This window comes from Boleophthalmus pectinirostris, unplaced genomic scaffold (genome assembly GCF_026225935.1).
Source record: "Boleophthalmus pectinirostris isolate CB_2022bp ecotype Guang Dong unplaced genomic scaffold, ASM2622593v1 HiC_scaffold_13, whole genome shotgun sequence".
Classification (NCBI taxonomy): domain Eukaryota; kingdom Metazoa; phylum Chordata; class Actinopteri; order Gobiiformes; family Gobiidae; genus Boleophthalmus; species Boleophthalmus pectinirostris.
Genome location: NW_026571036.1, coordinates 32574286 through 32599301, shown reverse-complemented (window position 1 = coordinate 32599301; position 25016 = coordinate 32574286). Strand labels below are relative to the sequence as shown.

The 25016-nt window shown below is 37.0% G+C and overlaps 1 protein-coding gene and 1 non-coding gene across 4 annotated transcripts in view; one reads left to right on the top strand and one right to left on the bottom strand.

The window, feature by feature from the left end:
• ino80 (INO80 complex ATPase subunit) overlaps positions 1-25016 on the top strand; it is a 61395-nt gene that overhangs the window by 2846 nt on the left and 33533 nt on the right. For all 3 annotated transcript variants that reach the window (XM_055149361.1, XM_055149363.1, XM_055149362.1), the window contains exons 4-27: positions 190-335; positions 958-1025; positions 1104-1250; positions 1761-1881; positions 2352-2557; positions 3030-3083; positions 3182-3385; positions 3608-3797; positions 3972-4039; positions 4569-4820; positions 5495-5575; positions 6257-6352; positions 7893-7952; positions 8475-8617; positions 9080-9164; positions 9949-10066; positions 10441-10526; positions 12250-12417; positions 12637-12770; positions 13949-14016; positions 15812-15905; positions 18622-18823; positions 20236-20376; positions 20722-20947. In XM_055149361.1, coding sequence (XP_055005336.1) covers positions 190-335; positions 958-1025; positions 1104-1250; positions 1761-1881; positions 2352-2557; positions 3030-3083; positions 3182-3385; positions 3608-3797; positions 3972-4039; positions 4569-4820; positions 5495-5575; positions 6257-6352; positions 7893-7952; positions 8475-8617; positions 9080-9164; positions 9949-10066; positions 10441-10526; positions 12250-12417; positions 12637-12770; positions 13949-14016; positions 15812-15905; positions 18622-18823; positions 20236-20376; positions 20722-20947 — 3158 coding nt within the window. The remainder of the gene's footprint in view (positions 1-189; positions 336-957; positions 1026-1103; positions 1251-1760; positions 1882-2351; positions 2558-3029; positions 3084-3181; positions 3386-3607; positions 3798-3971; positions 4040-4568; positions 4821-5494; positions 5576-6256; positions 6353-7892; positions 7953-8474; positions 8618-9079; positions 9165-9948; positions 10067-10440; positions 10527-12249; positions 12418-12636; positions 12771-13948; positions 14017-15811; positions 15906-18621; positions 18824-20235; positions 20377-20721; positions 20948-25016) is intronic.
• On the bottom strand, positions 15136-15208 carry trnat-ugu (transfer RNA threonine (anticodon UGU)). Its single transcript has one exon. It is a non-coding gene; the product is annotated as a tRNA-Thr (tRNA).

Here is a 25016-nt window from a genome sequence, read left to right as displayed (position 1 = left end):
ATTTTGCTGGTTGGGCTGGTGGCATGGTTATTTTGGGGGCCCATTTCTGAAAAGTTTGGGAAACCCTGATGTACGCAATACATATGTTTGTAAATGTAGATTCAAGTATATAGAATTAAAATGTTTGTGGAAAACTGTTTAATACTATATGTACTAACCCAGATGCTCTTGTTTTATTGGTTTTCTCAGTGATGACAGTGAGGATAGTGACTGTGGGCTGGACTCGGGTCTGTCTCTAGACTCTGGACCAAACTCAGCTTTGAAGCAGGAGCCATGTGAACAGAGCGATGCTTCAGAAGGAAAACCACCACGCAACGGAGTCCTGCTGCAAAAAGGTGAACAGGAATCTAATCTAATTAAACCATCAGTTATCAAGTCACAAGCCAAGACCACAACCTCAGAATAGGTCAAAAAATCAGATATTAATCAATACTGATGCTAGTGTCAAAACTAGATACTCATATGAGTAGGTATCGATACTAAAAAGTCACATTCACAGGACAGAAATGAACCTTTCCTGAATAGCTTTAGAATGATCTTGAGCTGCAGCAAAAGTACAAACAAGTATAAAAGCACATAGTAGTACATGCCCATGCACTGTAGTGGTATTGCAATGGGTATTTAAAATTGTTTATCATTTAATATCGTTTATCGTTTGAGTTGTACAACTACAGCACTTGTAGAATATGCTCCATCAAGAAAATGTCCTCAAGAAATTTCATCAAGTTCAATATCTACATGTGTCAAGGAAGCCACTCACCCATTCACACACATATTCATACACCAGTGTTTGCAGACATTGGACGCAAGGGGTGTTAAGTGTCTTGCCCAAGGGCACAATAACAGTGTTCATCTGTGGGATCTGTAATTGCTCTGCCAATCTGTGGGTCCAGAGATGCCTTTTAAGCTCTTTTCTGAGACACCCCTAGGAAAATGAAATATGCTTTTATTTCACAGAGCAAAAGACAGACAAAGCGAGTCTCTACAACTTCTCCAAGCTGAAGAAGAACAGGAAGTGGCTGAAGGTTGGTCCATGTTCACTCCGCTGTTTTTTCTCCTTCAGTTTTCATATATTCATGTATTTCTTTGTGTCTTTCTTTCAGAGCTTACTTTTGAGCGATGACACCACAGACTCAGGCTCAGACTCCGATGATTCTGACTTTAGTTTATCTAAAGATGAGCTTCACGACATGTTAAGGCTCCATCGCTTCAGTCGGCAGCACCAGAGCAAGTTCCATTCAGACAGAGAGGTACCTCCATTTATCAGTTAAGCCGACATCCTGGTGGGCCATAAAAGGCGATTTACTGGTTTTAGGCCCAGAAAGTCTCAGTGTTACTTGAAATGTTAAAACTGTTGCTTGTGGTTACTTGAGGGATAAATAACACCTACATAACACATATGAATTAGTTTTGTCTTATTTTATTTTTGTTTAAAAGAAAATTATGCTATTTTCAATCTCTGCACTGGTATTGGTTGATATCGGCTATCTGCAGAAGCTACAGTGTCGAAATTGGTATTGGAAATGAAAAAGACAGATTGATGCATCCCTAATTTAAATCTTAAATTTAAAAAAAGGATTGAATGCACATAATTACATTCTAATAATTTTATCAGAACGATAAGAACCTTGTATTTGATAATAACATACATTTGTAATATTTGTGAATGACCAATTTCAAATGTTTATTTATTTATTTATTGTTTTAAGGTGTATTAGTTAAAAATGTGTAAAATGTTGTGTCTTCCTCCTCTTATGCAGCTCCATCAGTACCAGTATTACAGCACAGGGCTCCTCTCCACTCATGACCCATTCTATGAGCAGCAGCGCCACCTACTGGGCCCCAAGAAGAAGAAAATCAAAGATGAGAAGAAATTCAAGGGTGAGTCACAAGTTTATTTTACAAACCTAACATATAACTTTTAATATTTATTTTATTATTATTTTATTATTATTATTATTATTATTATTATTATTATTATTATTATATTTTTTTTATACATTTTCTTTTCTTTTTTATTGTATTCTTGGTAACAGAATGAATGATTCAGCATGATTAAGGCTTGGTATCGACATAACTAATACCATAGCTCCTAACCATTTAATTTTCTTTTATTAAACCTGAATCGTTTTTAAAGCCACAGTATGTAACTTTTAGGCAAAAAATACAATGGTTGTTATTATTGAACTGAAAAACACACATCTTTACTGTAAGCAGGCTTGCATCTCCACAAACCTGACTCTTATTTTGCCTTGCGGAGTGTCTCCTCCTGCTTGTTTCTATGGAAATGTTTATGTGCCCCCTCTAGAAAACTAACTATATCTTGTATATCTATGTCTTTGTCTCTGTAGCCAAACTGAAGAAGGTGAAAAAGCGGAAAAAGCGCGGTGAGGGCGATTCTGTTGATGATGAGCGACCATTTGTAACGAAGGTTTTTGCGAAGTTTTCTCACGACGCGCCACTGCCTCCAGTGAAGAAGAAGCACCTGAGCCTGGAGCAACTGAATGCACGAAGACGAAAAGTGTGGCTCACCATCGCCAAGAAGGAGGTGCCCAAGGTCTGTGCTACTAAATACACTTTAAAACAATACAAACAATGTTGATGCTTTCCATTCCTGGAGGTGTGGTCCTAACTGTAGGCATGCACTGTCTGAGTCTTTGTGTTTAAATATAGCTCAGATTAAATTCTAACAATCTAAATATAAAGAACTGACTTAGTCTACTCATCTACATCAGGTGATGTGATTTTTACAGTTGCACAAGTCCCACTACATTACAATCACATGCTAGCTATCATTTCTTCAGTTATTCTGTTCTTATATGAATTCAATGACAGTTGTGTTTACATTGTTAAAATTACCTTGAGATTATGCATTGTTATAGTGAGCGGGCTAGACTCACCTCTCTACAAATCTGACATGTAATTTTACCTCATAGTGCCACCTGTTTATACTCATGTACATAATTAATAGTTAGTCTTAAAAAAATTGAGAGTTTAGGTTTTCATCCTTTGGTGTGCATGTGTTTCAGACTTTCAAGCAGAAAACATCTGCCAAAAACCTTGTATTTACCAACGCTAAAAAGGTAAGACGAAAACATTGTTTTAAATTGAAATTGTCATTTAAATTTTAAATATTAAATAATTTGAATAATCCTGTATTCGTGCTTGGTGTGTTGTTTAGCTGGCCCATCAGTGCATGCGAGAAGTGCGGCGTGCGGCAATCCAGGCTCAGAAGAACTGTAAAGAGACTCTGCCCCGAGCACGGCGTTTAACGAAGGAAATGATGCTCTATTGGAAAAAATACGACAAAGTGGAGAAAGAACATCGGAAAAGAGCAGAGAAGGAGGCTCTGGAGCAGCGCAAACTCGACGAAGAGATGAGAGAGGTACCAATTTGAAAAAGAATGTCCAGACAAAATGGGTCAAATGCAGATGATGAATTTTCTTATGGGGGATATAATGGGGTATACCTGACTTTATACCTGTCTTTATATGTTGACTTAAATTCTTTTACGAGTTATTATTTAACATTTTATGATGTTTCTGACTGATATAATTTGTTTTTTTTAAAGTAATGTTTAAAATCTTTCTCCCTTTCTGTTTTTCAGGCAAAGCGTCAGCAGCGTAAATTGAACTTCCTAATCACACAGACGGAGCTATACGCACACTTCATGAGTGGCAAAGGCCCTGGGGCTGAAGGTCAAGACGAAATCCTGCAGAAACTGGAGGACAGCGCCCCTCACAGACAGATCGACATCGGAGGAGGCGTCATGGTCAACATGGGACAGGAAGATTATGGTACCAGAGATATGTTTAGGATTATATGAACAAAAGTCAATGATCTTAACATTTCTGATACCACTGCATGTTATACTGGTATCGAAACATTAGCAGCAGTCTTATGTTCATACTAAATATAGTAATAAATATAGCTGCATGATTAATTGCAATGCATTTTTTGTCCTTTGACAGACAGTGAATACTACAAGTCCCAAGCTCTTAGGAACGCCACAGAGGCCTATCAGATTCACCAGGAGAGGGTAAGTGAAATCTAAATCTTATGGCTGATTTAAAGTTCCTAGACTATGTAAACTTTACTTTATTCTTATAAGATTATATGTTAGAATATTGTTACCTCCTCCAAAACATACCTTAAGTTGTGTTTTGTTTCATACACACTTGTTTGAGTAATCCTGTATTATTAGTATATCTACTTCTCCAAAACTCAAAATGCTCTGTTCTACCTCATGATGTCATGTAGTGTAGTCATGTAGTACCTTTTACCTTTAGTTCAGTAGCGATTAGTTTTAAATAATCCAGAGTTTATGGAGTATGTATGAGTTTATAACACAGTGAAGCACTTTCGGTATTACCACATGACATCACAAGGTGGAATAGAGTGTTTTCTCTTTAGAGAAGAAAATAACTAAATATGCTGGATTTGTGAATGAAACAAAACACAACTCCAGGTGTTTGTGAGGAGTAAATGTTATAACATAGATCAGAAAATAGTATAATATTGGACCTTTAAGTCTTTGTCCAAACTAATAAAACTCTGTTCCCGTGCAGACTCGTATGTTTGATGATGAAGCAAAAGACAGTCGTGCTGCAGCCGGGGCATCTGGGTCAGGTGTGGCATCAGTGACAGGTGTTGGGCAGGTGCATGTGGCAGGTGCAGCTTCTGGGTTTGGAGAGAGCTACAGTTTGTCGAACCCGTCAATTCAGGCCGGAGAGGACATCCCACAGCCCACCATCTTCAACGGGAAACTCAAGGCCTATCAGCTCAAAGGCATGAACTGGCTCGCCAACCTCTATGAACAGGTGAGCGGTTAAACTTTAACTCACATGTATCTCTTATATGGAGACCATTTAGAGATTTATTGTTTAAAGAAACTGTAAGGTTTCATTTAAAATGTCATAAATGGGACCCATCTCGGTCTTCAGATATGAGGTAGATGGTTAAATCAAATATTGCTTTTGCTTAACATTACAATTATAGATGTTAAATTACAGATTTATTCTTGTTTACAAAAACTCTGGACATGATGGCCAAGTTGTTTGTTATAATTTGGTGTTTTGGTTCTCAAGATGATTATCCAATCAGAAAGCAGAATGAGCCCTACATAAGTATCTCACTTGTGTTGCCAGTTTCAGTATTGAAATCCATTTGGTTTGAACCTAAAAGGACACTCTCTGACCTGAATGGTCACTACCTAAACTCAAGCACCTGCAGCTGATCATGGATCAGTGCTAGTGCAGCCTCTGCAGCTCAGTGAGGGAATTCTGGAGGTTCTGAGCTTTCACATAAGACATGTCCATGTTTTTAAAACCATAAGCTTGCAGACTATATATAGTTCCTTTAAATCAGGTCAGGTGGGATTTTAACAAACCTCAAGTAAATACAACGATTTATTGAGAAAATACATTCTGATATATGGAGGAATAAATGGACTTGATTTGTTTCATTTACCAAAATTTGTCATTTGTTTCCTTAGGGCATCAATGGGATCCTGGCTGATGAGATGGGGCTTGGGAAGACTGTTCAAAGTATTGCACTTTTGGCACATTTGGCAGAGGTCAGCTACAACTCCATACTATTACATGTTTTATTCCAAGTATTATTATTATACAGATTATTTATTACATTGTCTTTGCCATGACTCAAAAATTTTTTTACATGGTCATTATATTTGGACCTGTAATTTTCGCGCAGCTTTTTGTAGCTTTAGCTTTTTAGCTCTTAGACAAACCTTAATGTTCCACAAGGGAAATTATTTAGACATATCACAATATAATGGTGAATGGTCACATTTTTATGTAGAGCTTTTCCACCTTCAAGGCACTCAAAATGCTTTAATAATAATAATAATAATAATAATAATAATAATAATAATGATAATAACTCATAGCAACTATATAAATAGCAATAACAAATACTGAGGGACTGGTGTCAAATAAGGAATAAGTATTGTATATGTACAAGAAAAATAAAATATAGAAATATAGTAAATATATTTCAGCTACTGTATGCACTGTTTATCCTTATGACTTTTGTATAAAGATTAAATAGTAATTGCCACATGGTTATCTATTACATTAAGAGTTGTACTGTTGTATGGAGTGTGGTATGAATGTAGTCCTGTATCAGCTCTCACAGGAAAGCTTCTCTCATGGAGTTTCTTTCTGTTTTATTTTATTTTTCATTCCAACACCTGCTGTAGCGACTGACAATTTATTTATTTTCTATTTTCCAAAAGCGAGACAACATCTGGGGCCCGTTCCTGATCATCTCTCCGGCCTCAACGCTCAACAACTGGCACCAGGAGTTCTCACGATTTGTTCCCAAATTCAAGGTGAACATTTTTTATACTTTTTATAATAAAAGTATAAAAATAGTTTAATTTAAATTACTTGTATTTAAATTTGCAAACCTGGTTGAATCCATAGTGATGTAGCTTTGTGACCACAAAAATCTATCTACATTATGAACTAAACTATGAACTAATCTATGAACTAAACCAGAGTCTAAACTAGGACTAAACCACCAGTGTGATTCTTTGAGATTACTGTAATTATTATTAGTTTTCTTGTGTTACATTTTTAGCTGATATATATGACATGTGTTTTTGTTTTTTTTTAGTTGACTAAATAAAAAAAAAAAAAAAAAAAAAATATATAATATATATATATATATATATATATATATATATATATATATATATATATATAACAAAAAACAGTCTGTAGGAGGCACTATCAAACTGTTTAGAATACTACTGTCAAGTTCATTGTAAAATCCCCTTATATATGTGTTCCTTTATAACTCACTTCTTCCTGTAGACACACACGTAGCTGTATTTTCCCTATTCTCACCTCATTCGTCAGGGTTAATGAGGTGTGAAAAGAGTCTATTTCACCATTTAAGATTAGCTTCCTGGCCTCTCAAAGCAACACTGATAGAAAACAATGGAATATTAAGCCTGTCAACTGATGTAATGCATCTAAATCATTTCACATTATATACAATAACAAATGAGCTGTTGCATATTTGTGATTACTCATCCAACTGTGAGTAAGTCCACAAGTGACAACAGCTTTATGTAGACAGTATGAAATGATCTGAACATTTGTGTATCTTGCAACGCTCCTTCAAACATGATTTAGTTTGTCTCAGTTTTGTGTCTATTCTTTGAAAATACCAGATTTGTTTTGTATTATTTTGTCCTCCCAATTACATTAAATGGGCTGAACCTGATTTTTCAGCATCATTGAGTGTTTAGAGAAACGCTTTACAAATAACATGTATTATTATTATTTTCCCATGTAATAAAGTAGAATTAATTTTGCCCCAGTACAGATATATTGTAAAAGTTGCTGTTAGGGTTGAAATGAGAGCTCTGTGTACTTTCTGTATCTAATAATAGAGCACATTGTCCTCTGTGAACCAGAAAGTATAGCTGTTACCATGCTAGTTGTTGTTGTTAGTATTACAGGGATGACAAAGGTGTGGAAAGAGTTTATAACTCATTGCGGTAAAGAATTAGGATACTCAAAATACAAAATTGATTACAATTACAATTGAAATTAATTACAGTTTTACACATTTGAAACTATTAGTCAGATGTTATGTCCAAGAAGTTACTATTACAGTTACTTTTACTAAAGTAGTAGTTTCACCCAACTCTTAAAGGTATGGACCCTCACATAAACAGCCTAATAATAAAGGGTTACTCAAACATGTGTGAATGAAAGAAACCACTACTCCAGGTATATTTTGATGAGGTAACAACATTATAACATGGCTTAAAGCTCACAAGAATCAATTTTGTGTTATAGAAGACCCTTAACTCTTAATTAAGTAATAATATAGCTTATATTTTCTTTCTCTCACAGGTGTTGCCTTACTGGGGAAATCCACATGATCGCAAAGTTATCCGAAAGTTCTGGAGTCAAGTAAGCAGCATATAACTATGTCTTTGCAGCACTAAACATGAGTGGTTTCTAAATAATATATTATAACACTGCATCAAATCGAAACCAGTATCAAAACTAGATACTCATTTGAGAAGGTATCAATACAAAAAAAGGTCACATTTACAAGAAAGAAATAAACCTTTCCTGATTAGGTTTAGAATGATCTTGAGCTGTATCAGAGCAAGTATAAGAGCACATTATATTATTATACACATGGACCACTATGGAACCTACCTGGATGACTGAAGGATTACCGTACACAGATATAAGACCACATGGTGATATAAAAGAATGTACTACCATTTAATGTTAAAAAAATCACATTCTATTGTCTAAATTAATGCATATTTTTATGATCATAATGGTATCAAAATCAGTACTGAGTATCAAGTCTATTTCTTAGTAACAAAATCAAGTTTGAACTGTTTTAATTCTAGACTATATACTATTATAATCCATGTTTCTATATCTTCCACCTCTATTTGCAATTTGCTATTTCAGAAAACCCTGTACACCCAGAATGCCCCCTTCCATGTGGTGATCACCAGTTACCAGCTCGTGGTTCAGGATGTGAAGTACTTCCAGAGGGTCAAATGGCAGTATATGGTTTTAGATGAAGCCCAGGCGCTCAAGAGCAGCTCCAGGTAAAGTCTCAACCATAGACTGTAGAAAGAAGTGGGCTAAGGGAGTGTGATGTCACCCATAGCGTTCGGCTTCAGTCAAATGAAGCTCACAAGGCTAGCAGTTACAGGAGTGAATCTGGAACTGAATTAGAATTTTATTAGGAATTTATTTATGGACAAAATAGTGAAATAAAAACACCAGGTTCATGCAGAGCGGGTTAATATGAACATTTTAAGATGAAAATGACGAGGCTCATAGCAACAGATACAGTGAAAAGAGCAACAGTTTTTCAGTGTAGGCAGTTAGAGCCTGAGTCATTGGATTCAAGGCTTAAAGTCTTTTTAACTGACAACAATCTATGGGGTTGAATAATGGCACAGTTTTCTGAAGCTATTCTATAATTTTCTCCCCAGTTTAAAAACAAATGAACAAATGAAATAAATGGCCACATATTATATTTAATCTTTTGTTCTGTTTTTTAGTGTCCGGTGGAAAATTCTTCTTCAGTTTCAGTGTCGGAACAGACTGCTGCTGACTGGGACTCCCATTCAGAACACTATGGCAGAGGTAAGTTATGGTGTGATCCAGAAGTGCTCCTCTGTGTTTTTAAAGTCAATTCACACTCACCAGATGCATTCTGATCAGTACTCAAATGTCTTCCTCTCTGCAGCTAACCAGTTTTGATTTTAGCAGCTATTGATGTTTTGGCATGATTCAAAGGTCCTATATTACACAAAATGGACTCTTCTAAGCCTTAAGCCATGTTAGAATTCCTTTACCTCATCAAAACATACCTAGAATTCATTCACATGTTTGTGTAACTCTTTATTATTAGTCTGTCTACATCTCCAAATGCTCTGTTTCACCTTGTGATGTCATGAAGATGTAGTTTTCAAGTTAACAACTACATTTTACCCTAACTAAGTAGAGATAGCCAGTTCCAGGGTTGAAATTATCCACATGATTCTATTGAAGGCTTTTGGACTTTAAAAACCTGTATTACCACATGACCTCACAAGGTGGAACAGTGTGTTTTTATTAGAATGTTAAACATATGTAAATGAAACAAAACACAACTCCAAGCATGTTTTTGATGAGGAATCAACATTATTACATAGAACAGAAAACAGCATAATATGGTCCTTTTAAACTTTGCGGATTCAGAAAAAATCCCAAGTATAAATTTTGCATTACAAACCTGTTTTTAATCTTGTTTCTAGCAATATTGAGCTTTCTCATGTAGCAACTTCTGTCCCTGTCCTTTTCTGTTCATACATGTTAAATACAGGTTAAATAGTTTGTAGTTCCCACATGCCTGGTTTGTGTTGACAGTTTGATGTTGTTTTTACAGTTATGGGCCCTGCTGCACTTTATCATGCCCACTCTGTTCGATTCCCATGAAGAGTTCAATGAGTGGTTCTCCAAAGACATCGAGAGCCACGCTGAAAACAAGTCTACCATTGACGAAAGTGAGCATGGGAGAAAAAGTTCAAATTTCTGAAATCTTAAAGTATTGTAGTATGGAATATGTATGAAAATGAAAGATATGTTTTAGAGCTAATATTACAACTTCAAGTATTTTGTCTATAACAAAACTAAATAAAATAAAATAAATACATTTAAAAATGCTGTAAAGACCAAATTACAAATAAGATAAGCTTGCTGGGTAATTTTTCAAATAAGGGTATTCTTTATATATTTTAATAGTTAATTTTACAGTCCATTCACTGATACTTAAACCATGATTTTTGCGGGCATGTTTTAGCACATTTCTGATGGTCTGAATATTATTATCAGGGCAAGAATAAAATATTTTTAAATAAATTTAACTTTTTTATTTCAGACCAACTGTCCCGTCTACACATGATCCTGAAGCCGTTTATGCTGCGAAGGATTAAAAAAGATGTGGAGAATGAGCTCTCGGACAAGGTAAATACAATAATTACAATATTTTAAGAACTAAAAACTAAAACTATACTGGCTGACAATTGAATCTATTGTTTTATAGATCAAAAATGTATTATTTGGTTTAACGGTGTACTGTAAACTGTAACTGTCTTGGTGGATAGCTTAACACCTGCTTGACTCCGTGGAGATGTTAGTCAACTGCCTGGAATATTCCGCAGTATGGCATTAAACTATTAGATGAAACTATCTCCATGGAGACTAGCAGTGACACCCACCAGGCCAAATTGCAGGTCAGATCTGTGAATAGACAACCCTTCTCACATGTAGACTGCATGTCTTTCCAAGTTAACTTTGAACAAATAAAAGACCTTAAATGGAATAAATGCAAGAATACGTTACTACCATACTGTGGAACATTCCAGACAAAACAATACTATCTCCATGAGGTAAGCTGTTGGTGGGTCCTCATACAGAAATGCTACATAGTGCACTGTTAAAATGTGCAGTTATTCTTTTATACTTTTGAATCACCATCAATCATGCAGCCACTACATCACAGTAATAAAGGTGAGGTTGTTGAGGTGTTTTGCCCAAGGACTCCACAACACTGCCACACACAGGTCGGATTGAACCGGCAACCATTTATCTCTGTCTCTCAGTGCTTAATGTTTTCAGTGTTATTCAAACTTGGCCTCAGTCTCATCCATCTCCACTGACACAGAGGTGAAGTAAGAAAGTGAGTGATGAGTGCGTAGACAGACACAGCCTCTGGCAAATGTCTTCTCTGAAACACGCGTTCAGTCTTTCACCTTCACCATTTTTGGTTGACTTTAGTTGTCTAATACTACATGACGTTTTGTAACTAGAAGCAAAATGAATGAATGAATTAATTGATGCAAGCGTGCACAACTTTCTGGAGCTGGCACGTAACCTGCTTGATTCCATGAAAATAGAAAGCGAAAACCGTACTTCAGAACATTGTCCATGGACATAGATGAGTCATTTGGTGGAACTGCATAGCCAAAGAAACATTTCCATGGAAACAAGCAGCAGGCCAGGCCAACATTCAAGCCCGCTCAGTGTAAGGACAACTTTTTTTGTACATGTTTCAGTACAATAAAAATGTCCGTAATGAAAATAAAACAACACTGCTTTTACATTTCGTTGGCTAAAATGCTATGTAGTAAATCACGATATTGTTAAAATGGACAGATTGTGTAATATGAGACATTTTAACCAGTCCTTTAAGGTATCCAAACTGGACTCTTGTGATGTTTAAGCCATGTTATAATGTTGTTACCTCATCAAAATCATCTCCAGAGTTGTGTTCTGTTTCATTCACACACATTTGCATAGTCCTGGTTAATTAGTCTGTCCATAAAGCTGTAAATACTGTGTTCTACCTTGTGGTGTCATGAAGCGGTAGTTTTCAAGTTAACAGCTACCTTTTACCTATTGTTCAGTAGAGATTGGCAATTTCGGGGCTGAAATTATCAAAAGGATTCTAATGAAGGTGTGTGGAGTTTATCACCACACGACATCACAAGGAGGAGCAGAGTATTTTCTGTTTGAGAGAAGAAATCAGCCTAGGCAGCATATGCAGGGTTTGTGTGTTAAACATGTGTAAATTAAACAAAACACAACTCCACGTATGTTTTTGATGAGGAAACAACATTATACAAACAGATCAGAAAAGAGCATAATATTTATTTCAGACATCTTGATGAAATCTCTTTTTTTTCAGATTGAGATCCTGACATACTGCCAGTTGACCACACGGCAGAGGCTCCTGTACAAAGCTCTTAGAAATAAGATCTCTATTGAGGATCTGCTGCAGTCGTCCATGGGAACTGCGCAACAGGCTCACAGCACCACATCCTCACTCATGAACCTCGTCATGCAGTTCAGGAAGGTACTACGTTCACCTATGAGGATAATGTTTTAATCTGTCTATTGGATAACACTTGACATAGAGAGCTGATCTGAATGCTCTGGAAGAATTTGTCTTTTTACTGTCAGATGGCAGATTTGTTGACCTGGTTTATGATTAATATTTTTGTTTTGTCAATGTGCGAAAGCTAACTCTCCATTAAATATCCATATAACACTAAAATGTTTTATTTTCCCTCAGGTGTGTAACCATCCCGACCTGTTTGAGCGTCAGGACACTCGGTCTCCGTTTCACATGTCGCTCAAACCTTTTTTAATGTCAAAGTTTCTGTACCGCAACGGCCTCTTGCACAACCATACGCAAGGAACCAACAAGTGAGTTTATAATATAATTCACACATAGGCCTGTCATGATAATTACTATATGAAGAGTTCAACAGAGAAAAAGATTATCTCTGCTTTGAAAAATTGCCAAAATGTTTTTTTCTTTTTTCTTCTACAGATATTATAACTGACAATAATGTATAGTGGATTTTATCAAGTTGGGATGGAATTATATTTTGCTGGCAGTAAAATACATTTGGCATTTGAAAATATTACTATACTAAGAGCTGCAAGCCTGATGACTTTTTCACATGGCACTTATCTGTTTTTGCAAATTAACTCTTAATTAAAATTTATCATTCAGTATATAAAACAATAATATAATATATAATTTTGGGGCTCAGTATTTATTATGTGTACAATTTCTTTGCAATAGTGGGGAGATTTTTGCCATTTTTTTGTAATACAGCTAGATTTGAGCTGTAGAAAAAAAAAAATATATATATATATAATATATATATAATATATATATATATATATATATATTTTTTCCTACAGCTCAAATCTAGCTGTATTACAAAAAAATGGCAAATATATATATAATTAGTGTATAGTGTTTAGTGTTTTCTGTTTGAACAAAATATGCAGGGTTTGTTTGTTAAACAGGTCAGTAACTCTAGGTATGATTTTGATGAGGAAACAACATTATAACGTAGAGTGTGTATACATGCACATCAGTAACCCGGTTATGATCGGGTTTTTTGAGTATCCCGGTTTCTTGATGGTGCATGTATACGCAGTAACCCGAATACTGACATAACCGGGATATGGCTAATAACCGGGTTATTGATGTGCATGTATACGCACTCATAGATTAGAAAACAGTGTAATATGGAATCTTTACTCTGCATGACTTCTCTCTACAGTATTTTTCTAACTAATAATAACATTTCTAATATACATTTGAAATTGCAATAATAAATAGCACAATTATTAAGATATTTTCTCACCAGTACCTCATTAGCTCATTTCAAAGTTTTCCAAGATAAACCATTTAACTGTGAGACTTCTTCACTGAATGACAGTTAAAAATGCAGTCATATGAGTTTTCTGTTTATTTGGGATTCGATGAAGAGATCTGCCCTAAATGATCACTGTTAATGGGTGGACTGGAGCCCCCTAGAGATGTATTACAGTATTTTCATTATGATGTCATTGTCTTTTCACAGAATCCTCCAAGTGCTGCTGTCTCCCTTCTCGCCTCACCACATCCAGCAATCTTTATTTCACAGGAAAGGTAAAAAGTCTGATTTTATTAATGTGAAAAACATACTTTATATCTTTTTTGGTGGAGCATAGGGGGTGTCAAAAAATCAGATACTAATTAACTAATGAATAGATGAACAAGTATCGGTACTAAAAAAGACCCATTCATAGGACAGAAATGAATGTTTCCTGAATAGCTTTAGAATGATCTTGAGCTGTATCAGTATAATAGTACATAAATCACTATGGAACATACCTGGATAACTGGGAGATTACACAGATATTAGGCCCCATGGTAATATAAAAGAAAGTGATATGGTTTAATGTTGAAAATCACATTCTATTGCCTAAAGAACAAAGTTTGAAATGTTATTATCATGACGCTAGTGGAGCAGCTGCCATTTGCTGCTTGTTTCCATGACCTTAACCTCCAGATGATATTGCTTTGCCTGAAATGTTCCACAGTATGGCATTTAGTTTATCAATCTCCATGGAGACAAGCAATAGATACCACCAGAGCAAGTATCATTTGCATCTTTTAAAGGTGCTGTGCCTGATTTTTACTGTCTTAAAAAGATGTAAAAAACCCCAAACCAAAACAGTTTGCTGTGGTCCAAAGTTATTCCTCATGTACCTCATGCGTTCTGAACTTCCTATTTATTCACTACAATGAGTTTTAAGTGCTTTTCACTGCTTTGAGAGGTTCCCTGACCAAGTATTTTTTCAACTTTTAGAACAACAAGATATTTATGAAGTCAAACCTAACTCAAACCAGCCTTAATTAACTCAATTTAAGCACTTTTTTATTTACGTAAGATTGTTGTTTTATTTGCATTTACATTGCAAAAAATATACATCTTATTAATATTGCTCAAATCCAGATTCATGGTTTCAGTAATGCAGCTGGCTAGGATTTATTCACCAATTAAACAAATAATGGCTTAGTTACTTTCCTTTCCTGCCTTATTTTAATACGTCTTTATTTCAAAGCAGCAGATAATTGAATAACATTTTAACATTTTAAACATGAAGGTATGTATTTAGCAGTGAAAGTTAATATAGTTTGTAGATGGTGTTTGCTCTATTGAATGGCTTAATTGAATATTGTTGATTTATTGTGTGTCAATTTTTTTTTAGAAGTAAAAGTAGAAGGCCCCAGCGAGAATTGAACTCGCGACCCCTGGTTTACAAGACCAGTGCTCTAACCACTGAGCTATAGGGCCTCACCTGTTGACCTTTATCCTACCGTACCTATTTATAATAGACACACCTATTCAAATGCTGTAAAGGTCACACCCTTTAGTCGTCAGACTGGAGCAGGGCTGGTTTACATGTTGTTTCTTTGATGATTATCTGTCTTTAAACTTTACAGAAATCTCATGCATTTATTTTTAAAGGCCCATATTATGGTATTTTCTATGTTATAATGTTGTTTCCTCATCACTAACATACCTGAAAATTGTGTTTTGTTTCATTCGCACATGTTTAACACACACCCTGCATATTTAGTTTGTCACTAAAACAGAAAACACTAGGTTCCACCTTTTGATGTCATGGGGTAATACAGGAAGTGCTCAGCCCTGGAATTTCCCATTTCAAACATACAGTAAAAGGTAACGGTTAACTAAACTACTGCTTCATGACATCACAAATTGGAGCAAAGCATTTTGAGCTTTGGAGATGTAGAAATAAACATATGTGAATGAAACAAAGCAAGTCTGGGTATGTTTTGGATGAGGTAACAACATTTTAACATGGCTAAAAACTCACAAGAATCAATTTTATGTAATATAGGACCTTTTTAATGTTAATGTTAATATTTTCAGGTGAGGATGAAGGCAGCTGCTTCTCATTCCTGCGTTTCATCGATGTGTCTCCAGCCGAAATGTCCAATCTCATGCTACAAGGCATTTTAGTCAGGTTAGCTCCATACACACTCCTGTTGTTTATTTTATTTTTTGTACTGAGTGACTGCGTGATGACTGCTTGTATTTTTTGTATTTTCTGTTTTTTTTTTTTTTTTTGTTTCTTTAGGCTCCTTTCAACTCCTTAATGCATGAATCAAAAGTTACACTTGTTACCTCTAAACTATGTTTTTACTTGCTATTACTTTTTCTTATAGTTTTTAAACTATTAATTAAAATAGAATCAAACACTGATTTCAATTGTAAAGGCAAGGCAAGTTTATTTGTATAGCACAATTTGTACACAAAGTAATTCAAAGTGCTTTACAGAATAAGAAATACATTAAAATCATAATAAAAACAAATCAAAACATAAATAATCATGAAGATTAAAATAAAAAAAGAGAGACATAAATTGGAGAGAAGAGTGCGGAATGAAAACCTTTCAGTTATATGCACAGTTAAACAGAAATGTTTTGAGCCTGGATTTAAACAGCGTCACAGAAGAGTCTGTCTCACATGTTCAGGAAGACTGTTCCAGGTTTTAGCTGCATGAACCTGAAACGCTGACTCCCCTTGTTTAGTCGTGACTCTGGGCACCAGCAGGAGGCCGGTCCCTGAGGTCCTCAGAGTGCGAGATGGTTCATATGACACTAACATGTCACAGATGGACTTTGGTGCTCGGACATGGAGAGACTTGTTCACAAGCAGAGCTGCTTTTAAGTCTATTCTCTGAGGCACAGGAAGCCAGTGTAGAGACCTGAGCACAGGACTTATGTGCTCGTACTTCCTAGTTCGAGTGAGGACCCGAGCTGCAGCGTTCTGGATGTTCTGCAGTGCCTCAGCTCGTTTGGAGAGACCAGTGAGCAGACCATTACAGTATCTAACCTACTGGAGACAAACGCATGGATAAGTTTCTCCAAGTCTGCTTTAGACAGTAAACCTTTAATTTTTGCTATGTTTTTTAGATGGTAAAAGGCTGCAGATGTTATTGATTTGATGTGGCTGTTAAAGTTCAAGTCTGAGTCCATTATTACCCCGAGATTTCTTTCCTGATTTGAAGGTTTTAGAGAGAGAGACTGAAGGTGACTGCTGACACTGTCCCTTTGTTTCTGTGGACCAAACACTATGACTTCAGTCTTGTTAGAGTTTAGCTGGAGAAAGTTGTTTTGCATCCACACACTGATCTGTTGGATGCAATGACCAAGTGAGTCCACTGGTCCATAGTCTCCTGCTGCCAGAGAGACGTAGATCTGAGTGTCATCTGCATAATTGTGGTAGGACACGTTATTGCTGCTTATTAACTGGCCTAATGGCAGCATGTAGAAATTGAACAACAGGGGGCCCAGGATTGACCCCTGAGGCACCCCACAGGTCAGGGCCATGTGATCTGAGACACAGTTTCCAATTTCAACAAAATACTTCCTGTCTTCTAGATAGGACTTGAACCAGTTTAGTACAGTACCAGAGATGCCCACCGAGTCCTCTAGTCTCTGTAAGAGGATCCCATGATCGACAGTGTCAAAAGCAGCATTCAGATCTAACAGGATCAAGACTGAGACTTTGCCTGCATCAGTGTTCAGGCGGATGTCATTTGTCAACTTGATAAGAGCAGTCTCAGTGCTGTGGAGGCTCTAAAACCTGACTGGAAAACATCAAAGGAGTTGTTCATTTGGAGAAAGTTCGTAAGCTGTTGGTAAACAGCTTTTTCAAGGACTTTGCCAAAAAACATCAGATTTGAGATGGTTCGGAAATTGTTCAGTACTGTGGCATCAAGACTGCTCTTCTTTAGGAGAGGCTTAATGACCGCAGTTTTCAACGCGTTTGGGAATGTTCCAGATTGAAGTGACATGTTAACTATGTGAGTGAGTGGTGAAAGTAAACTGTTGAGGATGGACTTTAGAAATCTAGTGGGTAACATGTCCAGGCAGCAAGTAGATGAACTCAGACTGGTAACGATCTCTAAAACAGTTTTGTCAGTTACAGGTGCAAAGTGATTCACCTCTAAGTGTCTCTGTGGCTGCATGCTTGTTATTTGTGTTGTGGAATTGATGGCATTTTTGATGCCCTGAACTTTGTCATTAAAGAAAACTGCAAACTCATTACATTTAGATGTGGAAATTAGTTCTAGTGGCAGTGGAGCTGGAGGGTTTGTTAATGTAAAGGGACCCCCCTACTGGATACCTCACTCTGCACTTGCACATGGATTTAAACAACACCTTTTCAGAAGCATGTGATCTATACTAGTGTTTATGGTCTTGTTTAGATAAAAGGTGAGAGTGAGTCACCCAGAAAAAAATCGGTTGGCGAATGCTAGCTAGCCTGTGACTGTAGTTTCTGTAATTTCTGATAATACTGAGACTGCTTTATGCCACTGACACAATAACAATAAAGCAAGATAATCTCAGTAAACCATTTTAAATAGACAGTGTCATTTAAAGGCCTGAGCTGTACTAAATAAATAACAGAATGAAGTAATAACTAGCCAAGTCACTTATTCTACTTTTCACAGCCCAAATCTTATTGTATTACAACAAAAAATACCCCAATTCTTCCCACAAACACACAGAATTGGACACACAATCAATTTTAAGACCCACAATAGATTCCAGTTCCAGTATTTATATACTGAACGATAAATCAGTATCGTAATTACTGTAACAGGCCTACAGACAGGTCAAAACCTCCATTTTAAAATCATGTTAAAAATCCCTTTCTCTCCTCTCTTGCAGATGGTTAGCTCTTTTCCTGTCTCTGAAATCTGCATACCGGCTCTACTACCAGCGCCTGTTTGAGGAGAAGGAGCTGAGTGGAGAAAGCGGAGACCCAGGGACCAGTTCACAAATGCTAAAATGTCTGAACCGGAGAGACCTGATTCTGTGGATGAATAAACCCGCGACTTTCCCAAACACCAGCTGCAGCCCCATCCTCCAGGTGAGAAACTAAACATGCAAACGAATAAACAACGTGCTTATTCTCATTATAAAATGTACCACAGGGATAAAAGTAGAAGAGATAATGATGTATTGATAAAAAATATATATATGTTGAATTTAGAATATTTTTTGTTTTAAGTTGGTGGCTATATTTACCTTTTTTAAACAGAATATTTCACCTGGTTCAGTATTGGAGTATTTTTATAATATCTGCCAGTGTAAAAGACTCAACAAAAGTTTTGGAGTGAAAACATGCTGGCATTCATCTAGTGACCAGAAATGGAAAAAGCCACTTTGGTGTTCAACTTAGTATTATTATTTTTTCCCCCAAAACTAGTAAGAGTTATTTCTAAGGTCCTATATTACTTTTCTATTTTATGATTTACGTTATAATGTTGTTCCCTCATCACAAACATATCTGAAGTTGTGTTTTGTTTTATTCACAGATGTTTAACACACAAATCCTGCATATTGAGTTCTTCGCTAAAAAAAAAAACCCAAAAAAACTTGTGATGTCATGTTGTAATATGGGAAGTGCTCCACTGTGTTTTTAAACCTCATCCACCTTCATGAGAATAATTTAGATGTTAACAGATATGAATTGCCAATCTCTACTGAACTAAAGGAAAATGATGGCTGTTAACTTAAACTACCACTACATGACATCACAAGGTGGAGCATTTTGAGGTTTGGAGATTTAGACAGACTGATATTTAAGAATTACTCGAATATGTGTGAATGAAACAAAACACAAGGTATTTTTAGGTTTTTCAGAAGGTAACATGATTTAAAGCTCACAAAAGTCAACTTTGCTAATATAGGACCTTTAATGAAATATAGTTTTTACAGTGTAGTTGCTGTAATTCCTTAACCAAAAGATGGTGCTGTAGATCTACCATTCTTTTATGTCAACTTTATATTATTAAAAAAATATTATCTTAATATTTTAGCCTATATTTGTACACATGGTTATTAACAGTAATGCCATTTATCTTCAGGTTCAATACAGTGGAGAAATATCTACATTACATCTATAAAAATAAGTTAAATTCAGAATATGTTTCTATTTTTTGTAAGAGGCAGGGTTTGAGTGGTTCTCATGCATCTTTTTCTGTTTTATAGACAAAAGGGTAATTTATTTGACAATTTTTTTCTCAATTTTGAAAGCATGACTAATAAAGTGTAGTAATTATCCAATTACTATATATTCACTGTATTTTCACTTTTGTACTTGATTATGTAATGTTTGGCTAATGTGTGAAAATGTGTTTCAGGTCTTGGTGTCACAGGGTTTTGTCCCAGTTTAATCCTGTTTTAGTCCTGCTTTAGCTCTAGTTTAGCTCTGGTTTAGCCTTGGTTTAGCCTTGGTTTCATCCTGGTTTAATCCCATATTCACTGTATTTGTTTCAGGACTTGGTTTTCACAGCCTCCTCTCCAGGTCTGGTGGGTCACTCAGATGTTGAGATCCACAGTCGCTCCTCCTCCTCTTTCTCTCTGAGGCAGTGTCTGCCCTCTCTGCCCCCAAAGTTCCTCCTCACTGCTACACCCAGGGTAACTTTCAGTTTTGTTTAATGTGTTTTTTAAATCTCATATATAACTGTTACAATGGCAACATTTGAAGTTTAGGGCACTTTCACAATGGGTCTTGTTTAGTTCTAGTTTTGTTCTGGTTTAAGTCTGGTTTAGACTTAGTTTAATCCTGATTTAATTCTGGTTTATTCCTGGTTTATCTTGAATTTAAATCAATTTAATCCTGGTTTAATCCTGGTTTAGTCCTGATTACCCAACTCTACATATTTTTGAAAGGAGGTAATCTTGGTGAGGTTTATTTTTTATTCTGTACCCTTTTCTAATTTAGGCTCTTCTTATTTTAAAGTATTATTAATGGTTTCCTAGGTGACAGCCGTTCCCATGGAAAGGTATTGTAATGACCGCAGTGCTGAGTATGATTGGCGGGTGACGCGAAACGGAGGCGGGACCATCTACAGGGACTGCTTCCTGTACGGCTCTCCAGAACTGGCCTCTGATTGGATCACGAGAGCTACTTCCTTCTACCTACAGTCCCCCGGGGGCGTCATGGCGATTAACCCACGACATGGGTGGTCCTACATTCGTATACCAGGTAAGGCGAATATAATGCATTCATGATTACCATCTTTTCATGTTCAGTCTATGGTCTGTATAAACTGACTTGTATTTTTCTCGTATGGCATATTCTGGTTTTGGTTGGTTAAACTCCAAATGGTTATAACACTGATAAAGGGAAAGTGCTGTTTAATAGTAATTATTTTTTAAAAACATTGTTCCCTCATCAAAAAAACATGCTTATTTCATTCTCTACTTTTTTTTTCTTAATCAGTGATACAAGCACTGTGTGCAAATGAAAAAAAATCTGCTGCTGGCTAGCGTGATCTGTAGCTATCCATCAGAGGTGCCGACAGTTCTTTGTTGTGATGATTTATAGATTATAAATATATAAGACACAAGCACAATAGGTCCTCTTTAAGTAGAAATTGCTGTTTAACTTTAACTTAAAACAAAATCCATAGTTGTAAAGCCATACATTGCGACTGCCTTTAATTTGTATTTGTGGTGCTGTGAGACGTGAGAAAAGCTAAGTAAACAGGAAACTACTTTTTGCAATTACACCACATTTTAACATGTCATGAATGAAAAATTATGCTACACACGCTTTATGCACTACCTGACATTGCTCTGACTTGCTCCTTTTGGCCATGAGTTTGTTGTTTTAATCTGGAGCCGTGGGAGAGTCACAGTAAGTTTAACCCCGGACACATCAGCTTCCTCTGGGCCTGCCAAAACACTGCCCCCTTGCCCCTGTCGTGCTCCTGCCTGCTCCTGTCACTGCTCCTGTCTCTGCTCCTGTCTATCCCTGCCTGCTCCTGTCACTAAACACCTGCTCCTACTTGCTGATAAATAACCTTAAACCACCTAGGTTGTCAAGAATTTTGGTATTTGTTTAGACTGTGCAATTAAGACATACTATGGAAAAAGCTTTTTAGTGAGCTTTCCTTTTGTTCAGTAGAAATTGGCATTTCCAGGGCTGAAATTTATACAAATGATTCTACTTAAGGTGTATGGAGTTTAAAAATACAGTGAAGCACTTTCTGTATTACCACATGACATCACAAGGTGAAAGAGATTGTTTTCTGTTTGAGAGAAGAACTTGGCCTTTTTTGTGTGAATGAAACAATACACAACTCAAGATATGTTTTAATGAGGAAACAACAATATACCAGTTCAGAAAATAGCGGGACCTTTAAGGAGTGGAAATGGTATTAGCTCAAAATTGTCAAAGCTGGCAGTATTTGATATTGTGTTCTTGAGCAAGACACCTCACAATACCTGTCTATATAAACATGCTACTATGACTGATTTACAGCAGTCAGAAAGACTTTTGGAAATGAATGGCAATCCAGATTCTCATAAAATAACTTAATGAATGCTGGCGGAGCATTCGAAGACCTGAGGGAGCGTAGGATATTTGAATTGTAGTTGTTTTTTCCTCCTCTGTTTCCTAATTCCTTTAGATTAGATTACCCAGGCGATACAGAGCTGTACTCACGCCACCGCGATTAAAACAAACATTCAGTCAAAGCATTTGTTCTGTTAAAGGCGGAGAGAGGGGGAGGGAGAGGGAGAGCGTAAAGGGAGAAAGAGGAGAGAGAGTGAGAAAGAGAGAGGGTAAAAGACTCTAGTGAAAATAGAGGAGAGAGAGGGTGAAAGATGGAGAGGAGGGAGAGTAGAAGAGAGAGAGAAAGAGAGGGAAAGAGATGGCTTAATAGGAGATAGTAAAGAGGTGGAGGGAGTGAGTAGAGGCAGAAAGAGGAGAGGTGGGGGAGAGAGGAAGGCAAGATGATATGGCAAAAATGGGAAAGAAAGTAAAGGAGAGGAGAGAAGGTGAGAGAAGAAGGGAGACGGAAGATACTGAGAGAGAGAGAGATGGAGAGGGGGAGAGCGAGGGAGAGAGACGTAGAGGGTGTGAGGGAAGACGGAAATATTCAGTCATAATATTTGTTCTTGAAAAGGGGGGAGAGAGAGGAGAAAGGTGAAAGGGGGTGAGAGAAAGCTGAAGAGATATCTGAAAAGAGGGATGAGAGAGAAGTTGGTAAAGGAGAGTGAGACAGAGAGTTAAGAAGAGGGAGAGTGGTAAGATGAAGAGACACAAGAGAGAGACAGACAGAGAGAAAGAGAGTAAGGGGAGAAGGAAAGAAAAGTGGGACAAAGAGGAAGAGAGAGAGTAGAGACAGATTTAAGACGAAAGAGAGGACTTAGCTGGGAAACTTTGGTGGTGCTACTGTACATAACATGAGCCTAATATCACAGACCTTGATGTTTTAACAATGTGTTTTGGAGAATCGTGTCATGCATTTGGTAATTTCCTTCCTGCTCCGGCTGAGAAACGACAGAGCGATAGACGAAGAGAGAGACAGGGAGGGAGGGAGAAAGAAGGGGAGAGAGGGTGAGAAAGGGTGAGAGAAGGGCAGATAGGGTGGTCCTTTCTCTCCCTCTTCTCTGCTTCCGTCTCTCCCTTCCTCTTCCTCCTCCCTCCTCCTTCCTCTCTCCCCTCTCCTCTCTTCTCATCCATCCATCCCTCCTCTCTCCCAAAGAAATTGAGGCGACAAGAAGGAGGGTGGAGGAGGCTGCGTATCCCGTGGCAACGAGCGTGAGAAACTGAGGTGTACACTGTAAAAATCATATTTTTTGTATGGTTTAGATGCATTTATAACTAATTGCATAATATGGTTTTAAAAATGTAATAATACCATAAACTAGTTTAGTAATATAATTTTTTTTTTATTAATTAATTTATTTATTTTTGCAGTGTAGACTGTAAGGTGAAAGATTCTTGTACTGTAATACTTTTGTGAATGGAAAAGAGCTGAGAGGGGGAAACAGAAAAAGAGAAGTATATGGAGAAATAAAGGAGGAGAGAGGAGAGAGAGAGAGAGAGAGAGAGAAAATGAGGGAGAAGAGGGATAGGTGGGAGTAAAGTAGAGAAAGGAGGTGCAAAGGAGAGAGGGACAGGAGGAAGAGAGAGAGAGGAGGAGGAGAAGAGGAGGAGGAGGAGGAAGGGAGAGAGAAAAGCGGAAAGGGGTAAAGAGCAGGAGAGCCGGAAATAGAGGAGGAAGAGAGGAGGAGAGAGAGGGATAGTTGAAGAATATAGTTTGAGTGTGGAAGAATAGGAGGAGGAAATAGAGGGCGAAGGGAGAGCCAGGGAGAGATAAGGTGAGTAAGATTACGAGGAGAGGAGGACAGGGAGGAGGTAGGGAATCAGAGAGAGAGAGGTGGGGAGAGAGAAAGGGAGGAGGTAGAGAGGTGGAGAGAGGAGAGGAGATGAGAGAGAGTAAGAGAGGAGGAGAAAGGGAGAGACCTCTGAACAATGAGCAGCAGTGGCACTTCCTGACTTTGTAGAGACTTCACAGGAGCTCAGACTGTTCCCACAGACACCAACAAAACCTGCTCAGACCTCACTCTCTGTGGTTTCATAAACAAGAGATGAAAAATACAGTATAAAATACAGTATATAACCAAAACCTTTCCTCAAGTAAGTACTGTTCCTTCAGTTAAAATATTACTCAAGTAAGAATAAATGTATGCTGCTCGAAACGTATTCCGAATAGTTCAAGTATTCAAGTAACTGTAACTGCCAGTCCCAAACAATTAATGATAAGGTTCAAAAGTTATAGGCCCCCTCCCCTTCATCTGAAATTATGTCATCCTCAAATTCTAATGCAACCTAGTTATCGCTTCTAATTACAGACTCCCATTTTGTGGCTCAATCTATTCGTTTTCCGGAAACAGCAGTTCATTTTTAGGCCCCAAAACAATCAGTGTGAAATAGTAAAATTGCCTGTTGAAAGGGAAAACCTATTTGTGTAACATTCTTGGGTTGAATCTGAAATAGCTTTGGTTGCAGCTTGTGTGGCGGCGGCACAGTTACTTTAATTAAAGGAGTGTCTATGAAAAATGTATGCCATTTTCTGTAAAATGAAGAATTCAGCTTCATGATAATTTACCCTCCATATTATGTGACTACAGAGCCACGTCGCCCCGAGTGATGTGATGTTCGTGAATGATTTGTGTTTTGAATGGTTCCTTAAAGGTGCACTACGTAACTTTGCTGGTGGAGGTCCATCATCTGCTTGTTTCCTTGGAAATGTTACTGC